General features: G+C 54.5%; 10 protein-coding genes across 10 annotated transcripts; 6 read left to right on the top strand and 4 right to left on the bottom strand.

Moving 5' to 3' along the window:
- Nucleotides 1–608: 608 nt before the first annotated feature.
- PG985_015672 (uncharacterized protein) lies at nucleotides 609–1,679 on the top strand (the record flags this gene model as incomplete). The annotated part of the gene is made up of 2 exons (XM_066835438.1): nucleotides 609–817; nucleotides 950–1,679. The coding sequence occupies 2 exons, from the start codon at nucleotides 609–611 to the stop codon at nucleotides 1,677–1,679; spliced, it is 939 nt and encodes a 312-aa protein (XP_066676641.1).
- A 361-nt stretch (nucleotides 1,680–2,040) lies between these two features.
- PG985_015671 (eukaryotic porin/Tom40) lies at nucleotides 2,041–3,542 on the bottom strand (the record flags this gene model as incomplete). The annotated part of the gene is made up of 5 exons (XM_066835437.1): nucleotides 2,041–2,190; nucleotides 2,247–3,014; nucleotides 3,151–3,248; nucleotides 3,307–3,331; nucleotides 3,498–3,542. 5 exons carry the CDS (start codon nucleotides 3,540–3,542, stop codon nucleotides 2,041–2,043), a joined length of 1,086 nt encoding a protein of 361 aa, XP_066676640.1.
- A 753-nt stretch (nucleotides 3,543–4,295) lies between these two features.
- Nucleotides 4,296–6,285, bottom strand: PG985_015670 (uncharacterized protein; the record flags this gene model as incomplete). The annotated part of the gene is made up of 2 exons (XM_066835436.1): nucleotides 4,296–6,091; nucleotides 6,147–6,285. The coding sequence occupies 2 exons, from the start codon at nucleotides 6,283–6,285 to the stop codon at nucleotides 4,296–4,298; spliced, it is 1,935 nt and encodes a 644-aa protein (XP_066676639.1).
- An 821-nt stretch (nucleotides 6,286–7,106) lies between these two features.
- Nucleotides 7,107–8,074, top strand: PG985_015669 (uncharacterized protein; the record flags this gene model as incomplete). The annotated part of the gene is made up of 3 exons (XM_066835435.1): nucleotides 7,107–7,210; nucleotides 7,271–7,334; nucleotides 7,470–8,074. The coding sequence occupies exons 1-3, from the start codon at nucleotides 7,133–7,135 to the stop codon at nucleotides 8,072–8,074; spliced, it is 747 nt and encodes a 248-aa protein (XP_066676638.1). The 5' UTR covers nucleotides 7,107–7,132.
- Nucleotides 8,075–8,818: 744 nt separating this feature from the next.
- PG985_015668 (uncharacterized protein) lies at nucleotides 8,819–11,799 on the bottom strand (the record flags this gene model as incomplete). Its single annotated transcript, XM_066835434.1, has 4 exons — nucleotides 8,819–11,104; nucleotides 11,161–11,534; nucleotides 11,590–11,699; nucleotides 11,762–11,799. The coding sequence occupies 4 exons, from the start codon at nucleotides 11,797–11,799 to the stop codon at nucleotides 8,819–8,821; spliced, it is 2,808 nt and encodes a 935-aa protein (XP_066676637.1).
- Nucleotides 11,800–12,766: 967 nt separating this feature from the next.
- PG985_015667 (uncharacterized protein) lies at nucleotides 12,767–14,340 on the top strand (the record flags this gene model as incomplete). The annotated part of the gene is made up of 2 exons (XM_066835433.1): nucleotides 12,767–13,129; nucleotides 13,258–14,340. 2 exons carry the CDS (start codon nucleotides 12,767–12,769, stop codon nucleotides 14,338–14,340), a joined length of 1,446 nt encoding a protein of 481 aa, XP_066676636.1.
- Nucleotides 14,341–14,598: 258 nt separating this feature from the next.
- PG985_015666 (uncharacterized protein) lies at nucleotides 14,599–15,792 on the top strand (the record flags this gene model as incomplete). Its single annotated transcript, XM_066835432.1, has 2 exons — nucleotides 14,599–14,870; nucleotides 15,138–15,792. The coding sequence occupies 2 exons, from the start codon at nucleotides 14,599–14,601 to the stop codon at nucleotides 15,790–15,792; spliced, it is 927 nt and encodes a 308-aa protein (XP_066676635.1).
- A 2,041-nt stretch (nucleotides 15,793–17,833) lies between these two features.
- PG985_015665 (uncharacterized protein) lies at nucleotides 17,834–19,492 on the top strand (the record flags this gene model as incomplete). Its single annotated transcript, XM_066835431.1, has 4 exons — nucleotides 17,834–17,899; nucleotides 17,967–18,149; nucleotides 18,597–19,277; nucleotides 19,355–19,492. The coding sequence occupies 4 exons, from the start codon at nucleotides 17,834–17,836 to the stop codon at nucleotides 19,490–19,492; spliced, it is 1,068 nt and encodes a 355-aa protein (XP_066676634.1).
- A 220-nt stretch (nucleotides 19,493–19,712) lies between these two features.
- PG985_015664 (mitochondrial 54S ribosomal protein mL67) lies at nucleotides 19,713–20,625 on the bottom strand (the record flags this gene model as incomplete). The annotated part of the gene is made up of 2 exons (XM_066835430.1): nucleotides 19,713–20,300; nucleotides 20,389–20,625. 2 exons carry the CDS (start codon nucleotides 20,623–20,625, stop codon nucleotides 19,713–19,715), a joined length of 825 nt encoding a protein of 274 aa, XP_066676633.1.
- A 1,090-nt stretch (nucleotides 20,626–21,715) lies between these two features.
- Nucleotides 21,716–24,493, top strand: PG985_015663 (hsp98-like protein; the record flags this gene model as incomplete). Its single annotated transcript, XM_066835429.1, has 1 exon — nucleotides 21,716–24,493. One exon carries the CDS (start codon nucleotides 21,716–21,718, stop codon nucleotides 24,491–24,493), a length of 2,778 nt encoding a protein of 925 aa, XP_066676632.1.
- Nucleotides 24,494–24,825: the final 332 nt, after the last annotated feature.

Genomic DNA, 24,825 nt, shown 5'->3' with positions numbered 1-24,825 from the left:
AATCGAACCAAAGATATCTAGACCGATTGATCCCGCGTGCACAAATGCAACACCAAAGAGCTCGGTCACGAACCAGGGATCCGACTTTCAACCCAGGAGGATGCAATGACAGACAGACTTGGCCATGCCACTTTAGTATGATGTGCTTCGGATCTAGCATATTCAACACGTCCAGCGCACAGTCTAACTTTTTTCCTCTTCAATCTTCCATCTTACTGTAACTTTTACCGGCGTGTGCAAGCCCCTGAGTTAAGCAACCCCTGACAACAGACGTTGAGACGTTGCTGCAGGTCATTAGTCATCTGCAAATCACCCCCCGTCAAGCCACCCCGTTTCAAGCCACACCCAGTCAATCGGATGGGGACACCCCCCCCTGCATGAAAGCTTGAGCCAGAAATGGCACCAAGCAATTCAATGTCGTCACTGTTAAGCTTTCCAAATCCCATCATTGCCTCCAAAGTTTCCCAAAGTTCGGACTTTCCTGCCATCAATTGATTGGTTTTCCGCCAATTCCCATGACTGTACATCTAGCAACACATCCGGGATGAGGCATGCCACTCCGGTACATCGCAGCCCTCCCAATACCGGCCCTATGCCCGGCGCCGCTCATGGTCTTCGGGGCCCGTCCCCATCCCAACCGGTTCCTGACGGCCTCGTCGTCGACGTCGCCGTCGCAAGAAGCCCCCGAGCTTCGGCAGCAGAAGCAGCGACTGTTCCACGCCACGAGATGTCTCCGCGATGAAGAGATTGACCGGGCCACCAACCACTACGAAGCTCTGAAACTGCCGACGAGTGCGAGTCCCGCCGACATCAAGCGGTATGTACCTCACGTTACGCCCCAACCCCTGCGTTAACCTTCCCCTCCCTCCCCTGTATTCAACCTACCGGGTCACCTTTCATCCAATAGCCTACCTAATCAACCCAGCAACTAATCCCCTTCCCCCCCAAGCTCCTTCTACACCCTCTCCAAAACCCACCACCCCGACCACAACCGCAGCGACCCCGCCGCCTCGAAGCGCTTCATGCGCATCAGCGAAGCCTACACGACCCTCTCCTCGCCCGAGAAGCGCACCCGCTACGACCGCGACGTGCTAAACCTGCACCACCCCCACGAGGCGCACCCCGGCCGCCGGAGCGGCTCCTACAGCAGCACCACGACCAACCCCGCCGGCGGCCGCCCCGCCTCGGGCCTCAGCAAGCGCCGGAGCGCCTTCCGGGGCCCGCCGCCCAGTTTCTACCGCAGCGGGGGCTGGGGCGCCCACAGCGCCAAGCGGTCCGCGGCGCACGACAGTTCTACGGGGGGAGCTGCCAGTGGCAGCGGCAGCAGTGATACGTCATCATCGCAACGGCAACCGGGAGGAGAAAACGATGGAACGTGGGCGACTGGCGGGGGAATGGGCCCGGGCCAGGACCCCTTCAAGGGCTCCCAGGACGACGTTCCCCACTTCGACCGCGAGGGCCACGAACGCACCGGCCGCCGGACCGAGGAAGCCAGGACGACGAGGCGGCGCATGCGCATGGACGGGCGCGAGGTCGACGTCGAGGCCGAGCAGGGGGCCACGGGCATGTTCTTCGTCATCGGCGGAATCCTGCTCACCAGCTTCCTGGTACCCATGGGCATTTATCGCGTCTTCTGGGGCCCCATATCCAAAGAACAGAAGAAAAAGGCCAAAAGCTGAAGTGCAGCAGGCCTTTTATAGAACATACCTTATACTAGATGCCACAAGCCGCCGGAAAACAATGTAAATACCCAATGCGAAGTATAAACATTATACAGTGACATCACAACAAATGCACATGGTCTAAATCATTGTTAATCACTAAGCCAAGTCTTTGCCCCAAGTGTATCCGAATCCTCTATTTTACACACGAGACACACCCCAGCGCTAGGAGATCTATCTGTCGTCTGCTCTGATTGGTACGGAATACAATGCGGAAGAGGAAATTGGTGGCGATTAGCCCTGGTATCTCTTAACCTAAGTCATTTTACACCCCAAAACGCTCCCCCAAAAGTACATTCAATTACGTGATTACGTAAATTTAGCCCTCGAAGGTGAAGCTGACGCCAACCTTGTGAGTGGCCTGGTCAAGCTTCTGGGTATCGAAAGAGCCACCGAGACCGAAGTTGACACCGGGGCGGAGGAGGCAGTTGTAGGAGATCGCGGCCACACCACGGTCGTTGATCTTGGCCTGCTTGGGGGTCAGTGATTGTCTCCTGATAGGGGGTTAGAGGGGTAGAAACGCACCTTGGCGAAGGAGAGGGGATCCAGGCGGTACTTGCTGGCAACCTCAAGACCGACGTTGTTGCCAGACTTGGAGTTCCAGGTAGCCTTGGCACCGGCCTCGACCTGGCCGTTGACCTTGTGGTAGTAGCTGGCGGCGAAGATGCTCAGGTTGTCAGAAGCGGTGATGGCAGCGCTGTAAGAGGGGGCAGTGTAGCCGACAGCGGCGCTGTAGCCGGTAAGGGCGGCCTTCTGGACGTCGTAGCCGGCGGAGGCACCAGCGAGGAAACCATCGTGGCCAACAACAGCATCAATGTTGGCAGTGGGGCCCTTGAGCAGGTCGAAGAAGGCGCGGCCGTGGAAGGCGCTCTGCTTGAAGTGGAGGTTGAGCTTGGCGCTGCGGGAAGAGTTGGTGGGCAGGAAGCCGTGCATGAGCTCGGCCTTGACGCCCTTGGCGAGCACATCAGCGGCCTCGATCTTGGTCTCGAGGGCGTTGACAGTGTTCCAGGTCTGGGTCATAGTAAGGCCTGATAGGCGAATGATAGTCAGCAGTTGTGTCGGGTAAGAATCACTGAGGAGTATGGCGAAATTGATGGGCCAGGCACGAGGTCCTGGTACCGCAATTCTCGAGACCGAGGCTGACAGTGTAGTTCCTGGCTGTCGCCGAGGTCTCTTGCGGCGCCCATCCGGTGGTTTTTGCTTTTCTCGGGTGACATCGAGGTCTGTTGACTCCGCAGAAGAGGAAGGAGAGGTGGAATTACCGCGAGCCTTGTCCGCCCACTTGGCCTCCATCTGTTATGACACATTCATTAGTTTTGGTTCTTGTAGAAGTTGGACGCTCTGTCGGGCAGGATCGCAAAGGCTCCTCAACAGAGCCATTGAGCCAGAACCCTCGACGGATGCGACTGTAGGTGGAATTGCTACTTACGACGCCACTGGTAGCCTTCTCATGGCTGCTCTTGCCGGTCACCTTGAAGGCGACATTGTTGGGGGTGTTGCTCTTGATCTCGATAGTACCGGCCGACACTGATAACACATGTTAGAGGCTCCGAATCGGGGAAGAGGGATCAAGAGGCGTCAATACGGTGGTAGAAATCCTTGTTCAGGAGCTATGCAGATACAATGTTAGCCATGTGTTCGAACCAATTGGGCAATTGGGCATATCGCAAAAGGCCACCTTGTTGACCGACTCGGGCTTTTTTTCTGTCGGGCGGTCTCGCAATGGGTGGGCGGATAATAGCTCATAAAAGCTGCAGTTGCCGGAGCTTAACTTACATCGTTGGCCGACTTGGCGATATCAGCGTAGGCCGGGACAGACATGATGGCGACTGGAGAGGAATTCCGGGGGTGGAATTTGTGTATGTGAATGGGGTATCAAGGAGAGAGATGAGTGGTGAGGTGGGAAAAGTGGTGAGAATGGTAATGTGGACGACCAGGTCGGGTTTATGAAATTTGTTTTCTCCCCCCAGCCGAACAAGCAACGGGACATTCAGGAACCATGCACGAATAGCAGGCGCTCCCTACAGCATGAGCTAGCTGGGCTGGGTCGCTGGTCGCCAGGCTTGGATTTTGGTAGGGTCTAGGCTAGCCTGGCTAGTAGTGCTTTAGCTGGCTAGCTCAGGTCGGCGCTAGGTCGGTCCGGGTCAGCAATCTTCAATGCTCAATGCATGGCGATCATCTATAACGAAACGAGGCAATTTATAACGTAGCAAAGCCGGGGTCAATATAGGCAAGGGTCGCAGAGTGAGTATCTATCGTTATGCACGCATTGCATTTGGTTTACCAAGTATGTATGTAGCTATCGCCAATTCCACACATTGGATTCCATAGACCACTAAATCAATCAGAGTACAGGTTGGAAGGCAGGCAGGTAAGAAAGACCCAGCCTACCCCTCAAGTGACCATCATAAAGCGAAATACACGATACCTGTATGTGTGTTCTGTTTGGTGTGCAGCTGAAAAAATTCGTCCATCCCTATTGTAAATATATATACAAGCTACAGAACTCCTGGCGGCGACAGACCGCTACTGATCGCAATCCATGAACCAATGTGTACCTAAGTAAACCGTCTCTCATGCTTCGGCTTCATCCGCAGGAGTATTCTTATTCTTCTTGGACCGCTTGCGCTTCTTGGACCCACCTTCCACGACGTCGTTACTCGGCTGAGATTGGTCCTTGGCCCCCTCTCCCTCTTGAGGACCATCGCCAAGTGAGAAGACAGGCCCATCGTGCTCAGCCTCGGGACCAAAGGTCTCCTTTCGCCATTGTCGAAGACGGGCTTTCTTGCCGAGCCTCTTCTTGTCCTTGGCCTTCTTATCGTCCGGCCGGAAGTGGGCGAGCTTCTTCAACCCAACAAACTCATTGAGAGCAGCATCATCAGCCATCAGGATATCCCGCGCCGTCATGCCGTAAGACTCTGCCCAGGTTTGTCGATAGGAGAATGCGGGCATATCTGCTCGGGACTTCTTGGAAGGACCAGCCAGTACCTCATGGTCCACATCCATCTTGGAGTCAATAAGGGCCTCAAGTTTAGCACGCTCCTTGCGCGCTTCCTTCTGGCTAGCCAGCTTCTCCTTCTTGCGGTCTTTCGTGGTCTTCTGGCGCTTCGAAGCCGGGGCATCCTCGTTCTCGTCGTCTATTTCCTCCTCGCCGGCGGCCTCGCCTTCGTCTTCGTCCAGATCGATCTTCGGGAGTTCCTCCTCTTCGAAGTCGGGCACCAGATCTTTGATGTCAATGTCATCATCCCACTTTGGCTTCTTGATCTTCTTCTTCGAGTCACCCTCTCCCTCACCGGCGCCCTCTCCTTCGGCGTAGTACTGATCACCGAAGGTTCTTTGCATCTCTTCCTCCCACTTGTCGTTATCCCAGGCATCGTTCAAGAACTTGACCCAGTCCTCCTCCTTCAACTCCTTTCCAGAGAGACCGGCGGCCTTCTTGATCTGCTTGAGCCTCTTTTCGGCCTCCTCGACCTTGAGCTTTCGTAATCTCGCCTTCTCCTCTCGGCGCTCGCGTTTCTCGGCTTCCTTTTGCTCTCGCTCCTGATCTCTCTGGCGCTGTCTGGCCGTCTTCTCTTCTCGGCGGACTGACTTGGCGGCAGCAACATCTCTGGCATACGACCGCAAGACCTCGTTACTCTTGTTGGGGTCCTCGAATCGTAGGTTGTAAGCAACTTCCCACTCGTCGGCCTTGCCGACGGTGTCCTCCTCCTCGTCATCCGAGTCGAAAGCTTTCCAGTTGTTGCCCGGTGCCATCCAAGCGCGCGCGGCCATGAAGTTGGACAGGTATAGCTCTGGGTTCTTATCGGCTTCCTCGACGTCGATAGTCATCGGCTTCACCTTCGCAGCTCTGGAATGGTGCACGCCCTGCTGGTCGACTTCACGCTTGACCCTCTCCGCTTCGCCCGTTTTGGCCTTGAGGAAATCGGCGTCTTCCTCGTCATCTTCATCGGCTCCGTTAAGCTGGGCCTGAATCTCATCCCGGATAGACTTCTTGAGATCGGCTTGCTCCTGCACATAGGTTTTGGGTGCTGCTGCTTCCTCCTCCTCATCTGCACCAGTGTCTCCCGCTAGAATTCGTTGCCGGTGGTAGTCCTTCAAGGTAACAGGCTTCTCCTTCGTAGTACTGGCAGAAGCCGCGGCCTCTTCGGGGGTCTCTTCGATTGGCTTGTAGAATGTGGACTTTCCATCGTAAATCCGGGGATCCTTGTTGCGAATGGCCTGTAGGGTGGCAGAAATTTGGGCATCGAGGTCTTCAGTGGCGAGGAAACCGTCCTCGTCCTCATCTTCGTCCGACGAGGAGTCTTCCTCATCATCCGTGCCGTCGTTTATGGCGCCTCCATTAGTCTGCCTGGTCTTGAACTTCTCTTCCACTACAAATCTAGTTAGCTATGGTTCAATACTTCGGCATGGTTGGTGTGCTCGTACATCTCTGTCGCTCTTCGCGCTTCTTGTTATGCTCGAACCGTGCAGCATACTCCTTGTTCACCTGGAGCTTGGCTCCTCCATCGGACTCGTCGTCGCTCTCATCGAACAACTGCTTTCGGGCAGGATGGGGCGCCGCCATATTGCCGTGCCGTCCAGTCGAAGACTGGGAGTGCGATGATGTATTGCAGTTGTACGGATAAATGGGTTGCTGGAATGCGATCAGACACTTTGGTAGACCAAGATTTGCGCTTTCGCGAGCTTAACGAATGGCTAGGCGCGCTGACTGGCGATAGGGAACTTTTTTTTTCTGCCGTACGCTTGTAGATTGGTTTCGTAGCGGGGCCCTTTTCCAAAGAGAAATTTTGGCGGTGAGAGGCGGCCATTCATTTGTCCCGCCGATCGCTCTTGCCCGTGTCGCCTGCCCGCAACATTTATGGGCAGGCAGCTAGATAAGCCAATTATGCACCGAGAGCACGGTGAGAGCGGCAGCGCATTGCACGTTTGAGGTACCTGGCTGGGCCCCCTCCATGTACCAGCTGATGCATAGCGCATAAGCACCAAAGAGATGGGCGGCGGAAAGGTACCTACAGGGCCTTCGGCCAGGTCACTTTGGTCATCCTACAGGGAACAGTCATTGCTAGCAGGCTAGAGCGGTTCGGAAAGGTTAGCAGCAGTCAGCAGTCTGGCGCCTGGCGCAAGGACGTCGTCATGTTACATGAAGCCAATTCCCAAACTCACCTGCCTTATCCACCTGCCTGAAAGCCTCCATGCAACCGCCGCCAGAGCTCCCCGTCTTCTCACCATCCATCTGGCCCCGGCACACACCTTGCCAACACCATCAATACATCTAATCTTGTCGCTGCCTCCCCCACGCTATTGTTATTATTGTTGCATGCAAACACTTACACCGCGGTCCTTTGTTGCCACGCCACATTAACTGCAAACCAAACACCACACGACCCGAATTGTCAAAGAGACAGTAAAACATGGCTGATTCGGCGGGCGCCCCGAGACCCAGCAGCAGCGTCAAGCTAGTGCTGCTGGGAGAGGCTGCAGTTGGAAAGGTTCGTCATCTATATCTATCACCATTTACACCTTGCAGTCGGCTAACCAAGATCAAATAGTCCTCTCTCGTCCTGCGTTTTGTTAACAATGACTTCCAAGAGAACAAGGAGCCCACAATCGGAGGTGAGATATGCCCTTCCACTCCTGCATCAGAGCCGCCACCCCTCCAGATATACTTCTCGCAATGATGCGCATCCCTGAGCCGCCCCGGATTCCGAGGAAATACAAGTATGCTGACCGATGCCATTTATGATGCAGCCGCCTTCTTAACACAAAAGTGCAACCTCCCGACCCGGACCATCAAGTTCGAGATCTGGGACACAGCAGGCCAGGAGCGCTTCGCCAGCCTGGCCCCCATGTACTACCGCAATGCGCAAGCCGCCCTCGTCGTCTACGACCTGACTAAGCCGACATCCCTCATCAAGGCGAAACACTGGGTCGCCGAACTGCAGCGCCAAGCCTCGCCCGGCATCGTCATCGCCCTCGTGGGCAACAAGCTGGATCTGACCAACGCGTCGGCGGCGGCGGCGGCCGGCGGCAGCAGCGAGGACGAGGACGAGGAGAGCAGCGGTGCCGCGGGCGGAGGCGCCGGCGACGAATCGGGCGATGCACGCAAGATCAGCACCGATGAGGCCAAGACGTACGCCGAGGAGGAGAGCCTGCTGTTCTTCGAGACCAGTGCCAAGACCGGTCACAACGTCTCGGAGGTGTTCACTGCTATTGCCAATGCCATCCCCGAGACCAGCCTGAAGAGCACGAGGGGACCCGGCGCATCCAACGCGGTGAGCCGGGGTGGAGACGAGCAGCGAGTGAACCTGACCGGGCCCCGGGGAGATGCTTCCAAGGACAGCTGCGCCTGTTAGTCGTGAAAGCGAACGTTGTGGTGGTATGTTTTCTGTTGCAAGCAGTAGCCCTCGCCAGGTCTGCGAGGATATAAAGAGTGTCTGACATTTGCATTGGGTTGTCTGTCTTCGGACGTTCTTTTTTTCTTTTTGCCAACGGAGTGACGGGGAATTATGGTTCATTGGGATTGCCTCTGTGTATGTGTCGTTACAAGCAGTACATCATGTCCTATAGCCAGCAAATTTATGATGGTTTTCTTAAACATTACTACTCTATCTTGCAGTCGTGATAGGACATTTCATTTAGGGGTGGTAAGGAGAGTATATTAAGGGTTGAGTAGCAAAACGACCTGGCCAATCCCTCGCAAAGGAGGTAGAGTGTTAAGGAACACCGTCTGCTTCTTTCTCGCGTCTCGCACATCAGGCTGTGCATGACCAGTGAGTGACTGATGATGATTAGACTTGAAGCAGGAGCTTTTTCTTTCTGACGCCGAGTTCTATGCAATGCAAACGCGACTGGTCACACATCGTCCCCTTGTCGCCTAGCTCCAAGAAGTTTGCTCCTACACTCTTTCCCCCTCTCCCCCGTCCATCTGAAATGAGGTCAAGAAATCTGCGCTATGCGACAATATCGCCGCCAAGTATGCACACTTCCGGCCAAGTTGCAGTCCAATATGTACAATTAAACACAAGCTCATAACCCACCAAGAGCCGCTTGTCCGTCGCATCTGCTGCTATCTCCTTAAAAGAGCAGCCCCCAATCAATCAATCCCAGCGGTCGCCATCCCTCTCAGCCTCGACCCTCCGCATCCGCTCTTCCTGGTCATCGTACACGGCCTCGCTGCGACGGCTCTTGCGGCGACGATCGCTTCCTCCTCGATCGTCGCCCGCGTCCCGGCCGCGCTTTACGCCGGCAAGACCGGCCAAGCCGGCCATGCGCTGCGCCTCCTTAAGCAGACGCTCTCGGTCCCTCGCCTCGCGCTCCAACGTATGGGGGTCCTTTCCGGAGCTGCTGCCGGATGCAGCTGCCCCTTTGGAACCGCTAGCCGAGGCTTTGGAAGGTCTCCGAGAGGACTCGCTCTCGCGTACATGCGACTTGGACGACTTGCTGCCGGAAGAGCCCTTGGACTCGCCTGCGCCGGACTTGGAACCGACGCCCCTGATCGCCATGCCGCCACGGGGACCACTCGGTGGGTTGAAATCCTGACCTGTTCCCTCAGCCGACGTGGGAGGCTCGGCGGATGTCTTGCGGCTCCGGTGACGATATTCTCGGTCACGGTCTCTATCACGGTCCCGGTCACGGTGCCTCTCTTTACGATCCTTGTCGCGTTCCCTCTCTCGGTCATGGCCTCTATCCCTCGATCGTTCTCGGTCATGGTCATGACGAGATCGATGGCTCGACTTCTTATGGCGATCATGTCGGTCATAGTCGCTCTCCCTTTCTCCTCTCTCTCTGTCACGGTCCCTGTGACTGCGGTGGCTTGAGCGCTTATGGTCGCGATCACGCTCGCGCTCACGCTCAGGCGAAACAGATCGTGACCGATCATGTTTCTCATCCTTTGATCGACTCTTGTGGTCATCGTCATCACGTGTAGGCCGTCTACTCTTATGTTTACGGCGTCGGTGATCCCCTTCACGTTCGTCCCCAGTCGCGGATTCAGAGCGATGACGGCGGTGTCTACGAGATTCCTTACGATCTCGACTCCGGCTACGACTTCGGGAACGCGGTCGGTCTCCTTCATAGTCCCTGCTTTTCTCTTCATTATGATCGTGTTCCCTACCATCGCTTCGAGGATGACGGGGGTCTGATTCCTTTTCATGGCGAGAGCTACTTCGCGAGGGAGGGACATCTTCCAATGGGCTCTGCACAACTGAGCCATTAGGCCCTGATACCGGGCTCTGTTGATCAGTCATAAAACCACGTGCCCGAAGATGAAGTGCACTGGTATTAGGCAGTCCTTGCCGCATAGCTTTCGGCCCCGTGGGCGCGTTCAAAGGTACATCCGGGGCCGTGGTAGGGGGTAGCGAGCCAGTTCCTTGACTGCGTGCCCTGGGATACGGGTCCGTGGAAGATGGATCGTCGTTGGTGCCTGCGTCTGTCGTTGCGCCGCCACCATTTTGCGCATCACCTTGGGAATCAACTCCTGTTAGCTCCACGGCGTGTCCTAGTTGTTCTGAATCGGGACGGACGGTCCTACCAAATTCGTCGGTGTTGGATGCATTGTGTGTCTCCATTGCCGAGCCGTTGCCGTTCGCATTCGGGCCCATGCCACCGTTCTCTTGGGAGATTTGCTGAGCCCACATATCCTGGCCAAAGTGTCGCTGGTTGTATCCCTGCTGGTGGTAGCCACGGCCAAAGCCTCGATTATAGAAGCCTCTGCCCCGGCCCCGGCCTCGAAACCCGTAGCCGCCGCGGCCAAAGTCATTGTACTGGTTGTGGCCAAAATTACCTGAATTGTAGCCGTTACGGAAGCCAGAGTTAAAGTTGCCAAAGTCACCATTTCCCATGCCAGCAGCATTTGGATTGAAATTATCTTGGCCGACATTCCACGATTGCTGTCCGTTCCAGTCATTGTTGCCACCATTGAAGCCATTCATGCCCATGTTCATGTTCATGCCGTTCATGCCCATGCCTTGCGCTCCGAAGCCTCCGTTCATAAACATGTTCTGCATCGCCATTGGATCCATTCCCATACCCATTCCTGGTGCGTTCTTAGTATGGTGGAGTGGCAACATGGAGTTGGGGCGCTTACCCATCATGGGGAACGAGCCAAAGGCTGCCGGATTCATGCCGTTTTGCATGGCCATCATCATTTGCATCTGGTTCATGTCGCCGAAATTGTTCGTTCCCTCGGAAGACTCATTAGCGTTATCTTGGTCGGCTTCCATATCCGCATCTCCAGACTCGGCCTCATTTTGGCCGACTTCGACAACCTCCTCCGTCTCCTCTGTCGATTGCCCTTCAAAATCGGCTTGGTCATTTGGATCGTCTTCAGGTGCCTGGCCTTCGTTATTGTCTTGGTCGGTAGTTTCGTCCTTTACGGCAGATTCCTAAACGCAAAGTCAGTCGTCGAGCGAGCAACAGAACTAGAACAAGCTGGACTTACCTGGTCATGATTGGAGAAGCTCTCTTGCTCCGGGTGAGCATTTGCATCTACAGCGTCTTGGCCGGCTATGGCAGTTGTTTGCCCAGATGTTTCATTTTCACCAAGCACAGTCTCATCCCTGATAGGGTCAGGAGCTGCCGCATCAGCAGGGGATGTCTCTGGCAATGGTCCTGCGCTGGCGGGGGCAGGCGCAGTGTCGGAAGGCGTCGCGGGAGTGGGCGTAATCGTCTTCGGGCGTGAGGCTTCGCGTTTCTTCTCTTCGGTCTTGAGAAACACCCTGATAGTAGTCCGGAGAGACTTGTAGATCGTGCAATCGGTGCCAGAGACGGGAGAGTGCTCGCAGACGGGGCACGAGGATGGTAGTGTGGATTGGCCTGGTTCATATCAGCTATTCTGTTCGCCCGGCGGATAAAACTTGAGGCCACAAACATGATTCGCAGATGGCGGTTTCGCAGCAGGGAAGGCGGAACGCGTTCACAGCGAGTTTGCTGCAGACGGCGCATCGAAGCTTGGTGGGCAATTCCTCTTGGGTGAGGGAGCTGTTCGAAGATTAGCATCATAGGCTCAGCGCGAAGCGCAGAACAGGACCGGGGCAACTTACTTGGCCAGTTCAATCTGAGCTGGAGTCAGGGCTGCCATGTTGAATTCCTCGTCGATATCGTGCAGGTAGACGGTCTTTGCAGTTATCAAAGAAATGGTTTTGGGGGCGAGGAGCCGAAGCGAGACTCGAGATCCCTCTTGCCTTAATGTCCTCAGATCATGTCATCTCCTCAATGCGTCTCAATGTTTGCGTCACGAAAGAGGAGGAATAATCGAGAAGGGAGATATGACTGGGTTTCCAGTCAATTCGCAAGACTTGAAGCGTCAACGTTGATGTTTGACGATGCTGACCGTGACCAAAGATAGTACCGGAAACGAGCTTTGAAGAAAGATATGCGCTGCGCAAAACTTCAAAAGCGCGCCGCTCGGAAAGTATGGGTCCAGGCCAACGCCTTTTTTTTTCTTACAGCAGTGCACTGTGCTGCTGGTTGCTGGCGGTCCCCTAGAAATAGGGAGATAACAGCCGGGAAGCTTCCACCTAGCACGCAAACACAGTGGACCTAGTTGTAGGCCCTAAGCTTCAATGGCGGACCCACGGTACGATTGTTCCTCGGGAAGCATCTTCAATGTTCAGCATCATGGCGGATCTCAAGTGTTGCAGTAGGCTACGCGGTATCTCTTGATTGGCGAATACAAATATGGGAACCGAGAAGAGGCAGTCTGCAGTGATGCAGATTATCAGAGCACATTAACTGCATAATCCCAAGTCATTGAAGCAAGACAGCTGGATTATACGTGAGGTTGGGGCATGGTACTGCCTATTCCATAAGGATCTATATGTCGGTAAGGTTCAACACGGGCACCTGCACTTGATTGATGCAGCTACCGGATGGGGAGCTTAGCGCCAATGACACTTGGCCGTACTATTCGCATCAAATACCCCAACCTCTAGCAACAACAGTTACATCATCATCTATCATAAACCTCTAGAAACTAGCACAGCCAGAGGATCATCTCCCAACTTCTTTAGCTTGCAAGCGCGTATAATTGTAGAAACCGGTCTGCCATGCGTCAACGGACAACTTTCTTCCACCGCAACGAGGACGCCATCGATCCGGCGTCTTTGAAGGTCTCGGGGCGCACCCTTTCTGGTCCCGATATCAAGGCAGTTCGCGAAGACCGCTTCACCCTCGGTCTAGACGAGCTACCGGCCGAGCTTCAAGAGCTTTTGCGACTATCCCAGGAGCTTTACATTCGATGGACAAGCCCGGTGCCCTATCAAGCAGTCGGGCCATGGAGCTCACGCCTCTCCCCGGGGCTTCATGTGTTCTACACCCCGCAAGCCGACACCGGGGCCAACGTTGCTTCCGCTCATGAGCTCTGCTTGCTTTTACGCAGACTTGGACCTGTAGACTGTTCCTCTCCCCAAGTACGTAAATTATTGCGCGTTGATTGTGTTTGGGTCTGTCGCGTGCTCACATGTTCTGTCCCTAGAAATCCTTCTCGAGATTACCCAACGATCGATTCTCCCATTCAACCGCGTTACAATATTACCAGCCGGTCTACGACCTAACCGACTTTGTTGAATACGCCGTCCAGTATGTCTGTGCATCCTCTGACGCTGAGTGCAAGACTCGCTTCGGTGCAGTAAAGCAAGCGTCCTCACTGGACTTTTCTTACGACACCATCTCTCATGTTGTAAAAGTCACGGCTCTCTGGGGCCGGCAAGACCAGTCGCTCTCCATTTCCGCACCCGCCTCTCACAGAGTCGAAGTTGGTTTGTTAACGCCAAATCAACCTCCTCACCTAGAGGAGCACGAGATAGGCGTAACTGGTCTCTTGACTGTCCTTGGGGAGGATTCCAAGCCAGCCCCGACAATGTTCACGTTCCCGTCCCGGCACAAGCAGGCAGGCACCGGGTTCTCGTCGAAATTTCTCACCCCGACAGGACTGCACCCCACCATGCAGTTGGATATCAAGTCCAAGTCCAACAGACCACCCATGGAAGATTCCGCTTGCGCTCTGCACGCACTTGTCACGTTGCCTAGGACTATATTTGCCGACAAATACCAACTGGAAGACCCCCTTTTCCTTGCCTCCAAGAACTTGACTGCTCTACGGTATATCAGTCAACCAGTTGATCTGGAAGCGCCAGACTATGTCATGGACATATGGGGGTCGAGCGTCTTGCTTGAACTGAACACCCCAGTCACAGAATCAAAAGAGGGGTTCACAGCGGAAATTCCGCTTCATCTTCGTTACCAGGCCCCTCAACATGGTGGTGAGAGTACATACGGGGTTCCCTATCCCGCCGTCTTCTGGGCTTGCGCCGCTGAAGAAGGCACCAAGTTTCCAAGCAGCCCGTTTGATCGTATAAACTTGGGATATGATGGCCTTTTCGGCCCGCGTACTCTATTCTGGCACCTGGACCCGGTCACAAAGTCCGCTGGTGACCAATTGGTGATTGAAGGGAAAGTACCTGTTCTGGACCTCGATAAATCGCGGTCGATCAATACAGTGACATCTATTGTGGTTGTTGTTGGGTTCGCCTGGGTTGTATATAGACTCTTGATGGTTTACTTGAGGACAGGTCATGGCGTAGCACAGCCTGTCAAGGTTACTGAGAAGAAGCAGCAATAGCAGGCCGTTCAGTTGGCTGATGCGATAGTAATCAGACGTGGACTGATGTTCATCCTTATTTGCGGCCGTTACGTACGCCATGTTGCAGCTTCAATCTCGTTTGCATGTCTGTTTCTGCATTGGGTTCTAGCGCTATGCACTAAACCTGATGGCTGAAGCAGTCCTCCCGAGGCAACGACGACTGGTTCATCCAAAGGGTGGCTGTTCTCGTCGCTTCTGCTGCCAGGCCAGACTGAAGCATCAGCTATGATTTGAACAATGTTTTCCTATGTTGTAGTAGGCGTTGCGCTACTGCTGTTCTTTTACAGCCCGCTACAGGAGTACTTCTCCGCTGGTGGGGTTCGACCGCATGTGTACACGCCCCGCCCTGCCATCAACGAGTCCCTTCTGGCAACAGACGCCCCCGGCGACAGAGTGCCGGATTGCGCACCACACGCCTACTCGATTCAGATTCTATCGAAGGCCCCTTTGGTAATCTACATTGAAAACTTCCTGTCTACGGCGGAGCGGGAGCTGCTCCGAGACATCAGGTAGGTTTGCTTTTCTCCAGATGCTACTCCAGCACCAGCGCAGCCCCGGTTTTGATCCATAATATGAGCGCATCCCGACCCGGTCTCTGTTAAAGCTGCGTCTTGGGATTGGGCATTCATGCCTTTACACGCGTTTGGAAACTGGTCTTTTAAATGACTCTCCAATTTGGGGGTCCTCCTCCCTCTTCGGGGGAACCTTGATCTCGGAGACATTGGTCCATGGAGTATTGTACCTATTTACTGACGACGAGGACGACGCCTACGCAGCGACCCACTCTTCGAGCCCTCAACCATCACCAACAACGGGGCGGAGGCCCACCAAGATGCCACCATCCGCAACTCGGAGGTAGCCCTCCTGCCTCGCAGCGGCGGCGCCGGTTCCGGTGCCGACACTGTCCGCTGCATCGAGCGCCGGGCCCTCGCATTCCAGGGCTGGCGCGACGACCTCTGGCTGGAGCGCCTGCGCACGCAGCGCTATGGTCCTTCCCAGCACTACGCCCACCACTTCGACTGGGGCTCCGGCGCGCTGGGCTGGGGTCGCGTGAGCTCCTTCATGGTGTGGGTCGACGCCGCGCAGGACCTCGAGGGCGGCGGCACCGAGTTCCCCTACCTCCGGCGTCGCGGGCTCAGGAAGGAGTGGTGTCGCTGGGTCGAATGCGCAGCATTCACGAGTGGCAGTAGTGATGACTCCAGTAGTAGTCACGAGGGAAAGACCAAGGATCCGCACGAAGAACCGGAGGAGGAGATGGGGCTCGTCTTCAAGCCGGCTCCGGGCAACGCCGTGTTTTGGGAGAACTTCCGTCCCGATGGGACGGGTCGGGGATGGGAGGAGACTTGGCACGCAGGCTTGCCGGTCCGCAAGGGTTTCAAGGTCGGGTTGAATATCTGGAGCTGGGGACGGCTCGACTACCAGATGGCGTGATCGGGGCTATTTGGCACGTCTTCCATCAGCCTCACCTATCAATGCCGGCACTTCTACGTCGCTCCATCTAATAAGCTACAATAGACATGGTATACTCGAGTTGCTCCCGCGCATCTCTTCCCTTAGTGCTTCGGGTGCGCTTCCCCGTGACCCAGCCCAGAGGTTCGATCTCTATCCCAACGTGCTGTTCCTGTAAGACATGTTCATGCAACATGCTTTTCTTCCCGTTGACAGCACTGGCTCCACACGGTTAGACTTGGCTAGCATCTGAGCCAATCCCCGGCATCCCTTTGTAATTGAAATGTGTGGGAGGATCTCCCATATCGACACCTAATGCAGAACATTTGTTCAGATATCTTCGCTGGTCTAGCAACCGTTGAGACGCATTTGAACAGAACAGTCTTACGCAAGACTATGCACATGTACCTCCCTGCCTTACCGAATGGAGAAACTACTGTGGTAGTACCTTGGTACCGTAGACCAAGGTCGGAGGACAACCTTGTGTCAAGCGCCAAAAGTTTGCCCGCGTTGAGCGATATATTTAGGTGCAACCCAAGACCTTGTACTTATGGGGTTCCGGTAGCGGGCGAACGGGCTGACATACGATTCAAGTTTCCAAGCCAAGAGGGCAAACCGAAAAAAAGTCAGATGAGATTTTGCCCCAGTCGCCTCACTCGCACATATGTACCGGGCGGATGTCGGTGTTGCTATTTCAGCAACCCGTTCGTTCACATGGGGCCGGTGGGATCATGGACGTTTTGTTTGCGTCGTTCGTTTTATTGTGCTGAGATGAGCTTGTCAGTAGACGGGCGCGTTTTGCAGTGATGTCATGCAATTGGATCCCATTACTTGTTGAGAGGTTCTCTGCAGGCCGGGACCCCGCCACGGTGGCAGCCAATAGAAGCTGTAGAAGCTCTTGACGTGGGGTCAGGAATACTCGTTCTTCAAATACTGCGGTTGCACCAGCGAATAGAACCTCTAGAAGCTCTTCAACCCTCAAAGCGGCGTCGCATCGATAATTCCAGATCTGATCAAAAGGGAGCGGGGGCGTGAACTAACTGTGAGCCATTCAGACTCAGGCCCTACTTTGCCAGTCGAGATGTATCCGGTTTGTACATTTGCGTCAATTTACCACCTCCAGCTCGCATTTTGATACTTACAATATTCATGCTAGCTGAGCTGGATGAACCGCGATAGCAAAGCCATAAGCAAGCATTAAGTTTTGGTTTCACATAAGCCATTGCTGTTCTTGCTCAGCATCCATCTTGCATCTTGTACCCACCCCCCAATGTCCCGCAGTATATGCCAATAAGATAACAAGTTCGGGCAACACAAGACAGAATTTGGGGGGCTCCTGGCTCCCCCCAAACGCCGCGCCAAGCCCCAGTCAAAGTCCCAGTATCTTCGCGGTATTCCGGCAACCTCTCTCCTCACTATCCCTGACTATATGCTATCCAATCTGCTCTTTCACACCCTCCCCAACACGTACTCATGACGTGGAGTCGTTCGCTATCCGCATTGCAACGAGGTACAATTGGGCGTAAAAGTGGCTCGCGAAGGTTGACTACTTGGAGTGGCTATTAGACCGGGCGGGGGAGAGATATGGGTCAGGATACTGCACTTCTCTATTCCCCTAAGCCCATCCCTGTAAGCGGACTAAGTTAGGTACATGGACCGAAGACTCTTCAAACATGAACAACGCGCAGAATCTGACAACTAGGCAGGTACAACTTTTTGCTTGGTAGGTGAATGCTCGCCCCTTCTCTGCATTACTGGATGTATGCGGCTTTTCGAATTAGGAAGGACTACTTACATGTATTCTTGTTACGTTTGGGGGCACTCGCTTAGGTTTGATGAGAGCCATCCGGTCAAACCAGTCTAGACAACAACATGATCCAACTTGGCGGAATCCCATAAATAAAACTGCTTTCCCATCCTCCTGGTCCCGGACTGAGTTGAATCTAGATTTCCAATCCTTTACTACTTCCTTTCCATCTGTACTTCCACCCAACTGAGCTCTGTCCAGACCGCCATCAGCAACATGTCTAATAACAAGCCCATCTTCGTGCTTACGCACCCACGTGCGTGCTCTACGGCCTTTGAGCGGGTATGTATCTTATCCCATCCCCTGCCTGTTGTCACGGGCTTAAGCTGATTATATTTTCGTGAAAAAGGTCTTTATGACTCGGAGGGACAGCCTAGTGTGTGCCCACGAGCCGTTTGGTGACAGCTTCTACTATGGCCCCGAGAGGCTGGGTGAGAGATACGACCAAGACGAGAAGGCCAGAGAAACCAGCGGCTTCTCCAAGACCACATACCAGGATGTTCTGGACCGACTTGAACGGGACGGCAGCGAGGTTCGCCACTCCCTTATTTCCCGCCTGCCTCTTCCTTCTCCCACCTGAGGTTCGGGATGGTGATTTCTTGCATCTACCTACCACTGCCCCCTTATCCTGATTGCAAGCGCGATCCCAACCCTTCCTCCCAGGAATATTGGTCTCCCGACATACACCGAGACCTTTCACTCAGCGTACTCTGCCTGCATGACATCTTCGATATTTGAAAAGTCAGCCAACCAACCCTATGGCGGCGATTTGGACATGCCAAACTACATATCGCCGCCATGATCTGTTGCTCAAAGGTCTACGTTGGGTGATTATCGTCACGGTTACCCACTTTATCCCAGCAATATCAAACAGTCATGATGGTTTCCCACCTGTGGCATGATTTGCTCTTATGCACCCCCGAAGCCATTCGCACTTCCACGTAGTTGCACGGATGGCCTTACTCATCTGTTTCAACAGGGCAAGCGTGTCTTCATCAAGGACATGGCCTACTACCTGATGCCACCGAACGGAGGCCAAGCCAGCATCGCCCCTTCGATTGCCGCTCACAGCAAGACCAACGGTGCCGCCACAAACGGCGCTGCTACAAATGGTAGCAGTCACACCAACGGTGCTACCACCAACGGCCACTCCGAGCCGGAAAACCCCTCGGTGATACCCCTGGAGATCCTGAAGCAGTACCATTGGACCTTCCTGATCCGCCACCCCCGCCGCGGCATCCCCTCGTACTACCGCTGCACCATCCCGCCTCTGGACGAGGCCACCGGCTTCAAGAACTTCCTGCCCAGCGAGGCCGGCTACGTCGAGCTGGTGAAGCTGTTCGACTACCTCAAGTCGCAGGGCATCGTCGGCCCCCAACTGGCCGGCCGGGAGAACGAGACCAACGGCACCAACGGCGCCAACGGACACAAGGACAGCGGCGTCAAGATCACCATGCTCGACGCCGATGACCTGCTCGACCACCCCTACGAGGTCGTCGAGGCTTTCTGCAAGGAGACCGGCATCGACTACAGCCCCGAGATGCTCGTCTGGGACAGCCCGGAGGACCAGCAGCACGTCAAGGACGCCTTTGAGAAGTGGTTCGGCTTCCACAACGACGCCATTCACAGCACATCCCTGGCGCCGCGAACAAAGGCCCACGTAAGCATTTTCCCCTCTTCTTTCATCCAGGGCCACCCAGTCACATAAGTAGCAACTTTTCTAATTGTATCTCGCAGAAAACTATGACGGAAGAGTCAGAGAATGACGAGTGGCGCGAGAAGTATGGCGAGGAGGGCATGAAGATCATTCGGGAGAGTGTGAACGAGAACATCCCTCACTACGAATACCTGAAGCAGTTTGCGATGAAGTTCTAAATTTGTTGATTCTGGCGGAAATATTGGGTTTTTATATGCATCAAACGGCGTATGGTACAAATCTGTATGTACATTATAAGTACAAGAGCCTCTTGGTAGTCCTTCCTAGCAAGGACGTGGGATGAGATACACTTCGCTCTATATGCGAAGAATGACTGATGTTTCTTTCTGTTTTACAACTGCTGCGCAAACACACCTTTAAGTCTTGCTGGCTTTTTTTTTAGACGACAACCTGTGCAGGCTTTTCCTGAATAATCTCCGCCTCCGGGCTAGCCGCATCCTGCTCGATCAAAGACTCGACAGGCTGGAAAGATCCCTCCTTGAAGGCGTAGTGAGACACATTCGGACTCCACGTCTGCGCGTAGTTCTTATCCAACGGGTCCACCCACCAGACCTGCGTCTTGAGCAGGCTTGCCACCTCACCGGTCTTCTCGTCCGTCCGGGACACCTCCGCGACGGTCTCGATCCCCTCCTTGGCGGGCTGCCACATCTTGTTGCCCTTGCCCAGCCCGCTCAGGACGGCCGCGACGTCAGCGATCGCGTTCGGCTTCTGCATGCCGTTGAGCTTCTGGCCGCGCTCGTGCCGGGTCAGTGTCCGGCCGCTCTCCTTGTCGTGGATCATGTTGTCCTCCCAGCCCAGGTCGTGCCGCATCCGGAGCTCGCGCATGATGTGGTAGACGCTGCGTCCGATGTGGCCCTGCCCCTCGGGGAACTGGATCATGGCCATGGGCCTCCAGTAGTCTTTCCGTATCTTGGAAGGCTTGAGCTTCTTGCCATTGAAGGGAATTTGCCGTAACGCTCGGTTGGGCTATCAATTGGGAAAGAACGCGAATTAGCTGTTTGCAATTGGGTGATTTTCGCATCCTCATTGTCGCCCCTCAATCGTCAATTCGTACCTTGAGCACAGGATTGTGGGAGTAGACGGTCAAGCCGTTAATGAAATTGGTGAAGATCCAGATCTTCTCGCCATGGCCCGGCTCGAACTTCGTGGGGACCACCTCCTTCCGCGGTTTCGTCGTCGTCGTTGCCGTCACCGCGGACGTAGACGCTTGCCGAGCGCTGGCCGCCCGGGAAATGCTGACCGACAGCCGGCCGAGCTGCTCCGTTATCGACCGCAGCGGATTGATATTCATGACTGCTGGACTTGACGTGGGTGGTGGTGCCAAGCTTTGTCGTCGTACGTCGTCTGCTTTCAGAAACCACCGTCGGAGCTCTCTCGCTCTCTCTCTTTGCACACGGCGTTCGGGCGGGATGCAAATGCGAAGCTAGGGAAAAGTTTCTGATCACGTGCATGGAAGACGAGCCAATCGCCAATTGCTAGGGTGGCAGAGCTGGAGGACAGCGGCCGATCTCTTATCGTTATCTACCTGCATCTGGCTGAAAGTACGGTAAGTATGGTTCAGCGATCTTCCGACCGGCCGGAGACGACTGGCAACCCCACCACACGCCCCAAGCTTGATTGACAGCTGCGGGACATAATCATTGCGTCACAAGAGGGTTCAACTGTGGGAGCCATCATGGCAGGGCAGGTGTTGAAGCAAGATGCAAGCAAGAGATGAGGCTGGGAGCAATGCGACGTTGCACCTGAAAAATCCAAGCAATAGATATCCTGCGATACCTGATTGAGGCTGAAGAGTAACCTGTACGGAGATGCCCGGGGCATGCAGTTGGGCTGAGTTTCGAATTGGGTCGCAGCCCCCGCCAATGCGTGCCAACTATTCCCGTAGCTTCTAGAGTGAGCTTGCAGGTGCTAGACCAGCCCAGAAGAGAGGTTGCATCATCGTAACGACCAGTAACATCCAGTTATAGCGGGAGTCTTCGCCCGACTCCAGGAAGCTGCAGGCAGGCTCTCAGTCAGACCACCAACTACTGGAATCGTCACAAACCTTGAAATCAGGCCTGGTCGCATGAATTTCCCTCCTTCTCTTCTCGCTTCCAAGCTCCACTGCTGTAGTTGAATAAATCCATGCCCAGATCGTCTGTTTGTTGCAATTCTCTCTCTGCATTTTACCATACATAATACTTTTGACCAGACAACTGCTCAAAACGAGCCTACAGCTATATCATTGAAGAAAGTGGTATCGAAGTAACCCACACCTGCAAACGCAAGGCACAAACAACACACTTCTACCCTACTGCGTCCTACCACTATACGCATTATACCTGATTCAACTTCTGACACAACCACACAATTGTCACACAACCACAAACACATCTTCAGTCATGACGTCCCGTATGGAATTTACGGACCGGGGCAAGAAGGCCCTGGAGGATGCCATGTCACTGGCCGAGCAGTATGCTCACTCCCAGCTGCTCCCAGTCCACCTCGCAGTCTCGCTACTGGACCCGCCGCCGGACCTGTCCAAGGATCAGCAGAACCCAGCGCCCGGCCAAAACAACAGCTTATTCCGACAAGTTATCGAGAGAGCTCATGGCGACCCTCAGCAGTTCGACCGAGCTTTGAAGAAGATGCTGGTCCGCCTGCCCAGTCAAGACCCTCCGCCGGAGAATGTCTCGATGGCACCTACCTTCCACAGCGTCCTGCGCAAAGCCCAAGACCTACAAAAGACACAAAAAGACACCTATGTCGCAGTCGACCACTTAATCAGTGCTTTGTCGGAGGATACCTCAATATCGACCGCTTTGAAGGAGTCTAGCGTGCCAAAGCCCAAGCTGATTCAGGATGCGATTCAGCAAATAAGAGGCACGAAGCGGGTGGACTCAAAGACCGCCGATACCGAGGAGGAGAACGAGAACCTTGCTAAGTTCACCATCGACATGACCGCCATGGCAAGGGAAGGCAAAGTCGACCCAGTCATTGGTCGAGAAGAAGAGATCCGACGTGTTGTTCGGATTCTGTCCAGGCGAACCAAGAACAACCCCGTCCTGATCGGCGAACCTGGTGTCGGTAAGACTACTGTCGTGGAGGGCCTGGCCCAGCGAATAGTCAATGCCGATGTGCCCGACAACCTTGCCGCCTGTAAGCTCTTGTCGCTCGACGTTGGCGCTCTCGTTGCGGGCAGCAAGTACAGGGGAGAATTTGAGGAGAGAATGAAGGGCGTCCTGAAGGAGATTACGGAGTCCAAGGAGATGATTGTCCTCTTTGTTGACGAGATTCATTTGCTCATGGGTGCTGGCGCTTCGGGCGAGGGCGGCATGGATGCAGCAAACTTGCTGAAACCCATGTTGGCTCGCGGCCAACTGCACTGTATTGGTGCCACCACCCTTGCAGAGTACCGGAAGTACATCGAGAAGGATGCTGCTTTCGAGCGACGATTCCAACAAGTTATCGTTAAGGAACCCTCTATTCCTGAGACTATTTCCATCCTACGAGGTTTGAAGGAGAAGTACGAAGTCCATCACGGTGTCACCATTGCCGATAGCGCTATTGTGGCATCAGCCAACCTGGCGGCACGCTACCTCACATCTCGCCGCCTGCCCGATTCCGCTGTCGACTTGGTGGATGAGGCTGCTGCCGCGGTCAGAGTTGCGCGTGAATCTCAGCCTGAAATCATTGATTCGTTAGAGCGTAAGCTACGCCAGCTTAAGATTGAGATTCACGCCTTGGGCCGTGAAAAGGATGAGGCATCCAAGACACGACTGGCTCAGGCCAAGCAGGATGCTGAGAATGTCGAAGAGGAGCTTCGACCTCTCAGAGAGAAGTACGAAAGTGAAAGACGACGAGGCAAAGATATTCAGGAAGCCAAGGTCAAGCTGGACCAGCTCAAGGTCAAGGCTGAAGATGCTGCCAGAGTGGGCGACCATGCTCGAGCTGCCGATCTTCAGTACTACGCCATTCCTGAACAAGAGTCCGTCATCAAGAAGCTGGAGAAGGAAAAGGCGGCCGCTGATGCCGCTCTCAACAACGACACCGAACCCGGCAGTTCCATGATCACGGATGTTGTTGGTCCGGACCAGATTAACGAGATCGTCGCGCGATGGTCGGGTATCCCTGTTACTCGTCTCAAGACATCAGAGAAGGAGAAGCTCATCAAGATGGAGAAGAACCTTGGCCATATTGTTTGCGGTCAGAAGGAAGCAGTCACTTCCGTCTCCAATGCCATCCGCCTGCAACGGTCCGGACTGAGCAACCCCAACCAGCCTCCCAGCTTCCTGTTCTGTGGTCCGTCTGGTACGGGTAAGACGCTTTTGACCAAGGCACTTGCCGAATTCTTGTTTGATGACCCGAAGGCCATGATTAGATTCGACATGTCCGAGTACCAGGAGCGGCACGCGCTAAGTAGAATGATCGGTGCCCCCCCTGGTTATGTCGGACATGACTCTGGCGGCCAGCTTACAGAGGCTCTGCGACGCAAGCCGTTCTCTATCCTGCTCTTTGATGAGGTGGAGAAGGCTGCCAAGGAGGTCCTTACGGTTCTTCTGCAGCTGATGGACGACGGTCGCATCACCGACGGACAGGGACGTGTGATCGATGCCAAAAACTGCATCGTGGTCATGACGTCGAACTTGGGCGCTGAGTATCTGGCCCGTCCGACTGGCAAGGATGGAAAGATTGATGGGACGACGCGACAACTCGTGATGAACGCACTACAGGGCTACTTCCTGCCCGAGTTCCTGAACCGTATCAGCTCTATCGTGATCTTCAACCGTCTTACACGCAAGGAGATCCGCAAGATTGTCGACCTTCGCATCGGTGAGATCCAGAAACGGCTGGCGGACAACAATAGAAACGTCTTCATCAGTGTCACGGAGGAAGCCAAGGATTACCTTGGCAATGCGGGATACTCACCAGCATACGGTGCCAGGCCGCTAGCCAGACTTATCGAGAAGGAAGTCCTGAACCGCATGGCAGTCCTCATCTTGCGTGGTAGCATCAAAGACGGTGAGACGGCAAGAGTCGTCTTGGATGGCAACAAATTGCAGGTCCTGCCCAACCACACAGACAGCGACCTTAGTGATGACGACGACATGCTCATTGACGAGGACGATGCGATTGAGGACGTTGCACCGGAGGATATGGATGAAGACATCTATGATTAAGCGAGAGATGGATTGGTCTATGGCGACGCGGCTTTACGAATTACGAGAGCTTTGAGACAACGGGCGTTGGTGGATCTGGTTTGAAAAAGGCAAAGCCACAGGCGTTCTTGACTCCCCTGGAGAATCGGCAATGTAAATAGCTTCTCAAGAATTTAATTGGACTGTATACATAGATGACTGTTTCCATGCTCGAGTGACTATGTGCGACTGACGGAGCTCCTTCCGAGGTGCCTGCGTACATGTAATGCATCGATCCAGATGTAGATGAGATAGACGAGGAAATGCTGTTAGACAATTGGTGCGATCCGGGATAAGCTTAATTTTCGACGAAG

Source organism: Apiospora marii, assembly GCF_038362585.1.
Source record: "Apiospora marii strain CBS 49790 chromosome Unknown utg000013l_segment0_segment0, whole genome shotgun sequence".
Classification (NCBI taxonomy): Eukaryota; Fungi; Ascomycota; class Sordariomycetes; order Amphisphaeriales; family Apiosporaceae; genus Apiospora; species Apiospora marii.
Note: the sequence above shows the minus strand (reverse complement) of the source record. Positions and strands in the feature narration are given on the sequence as shown.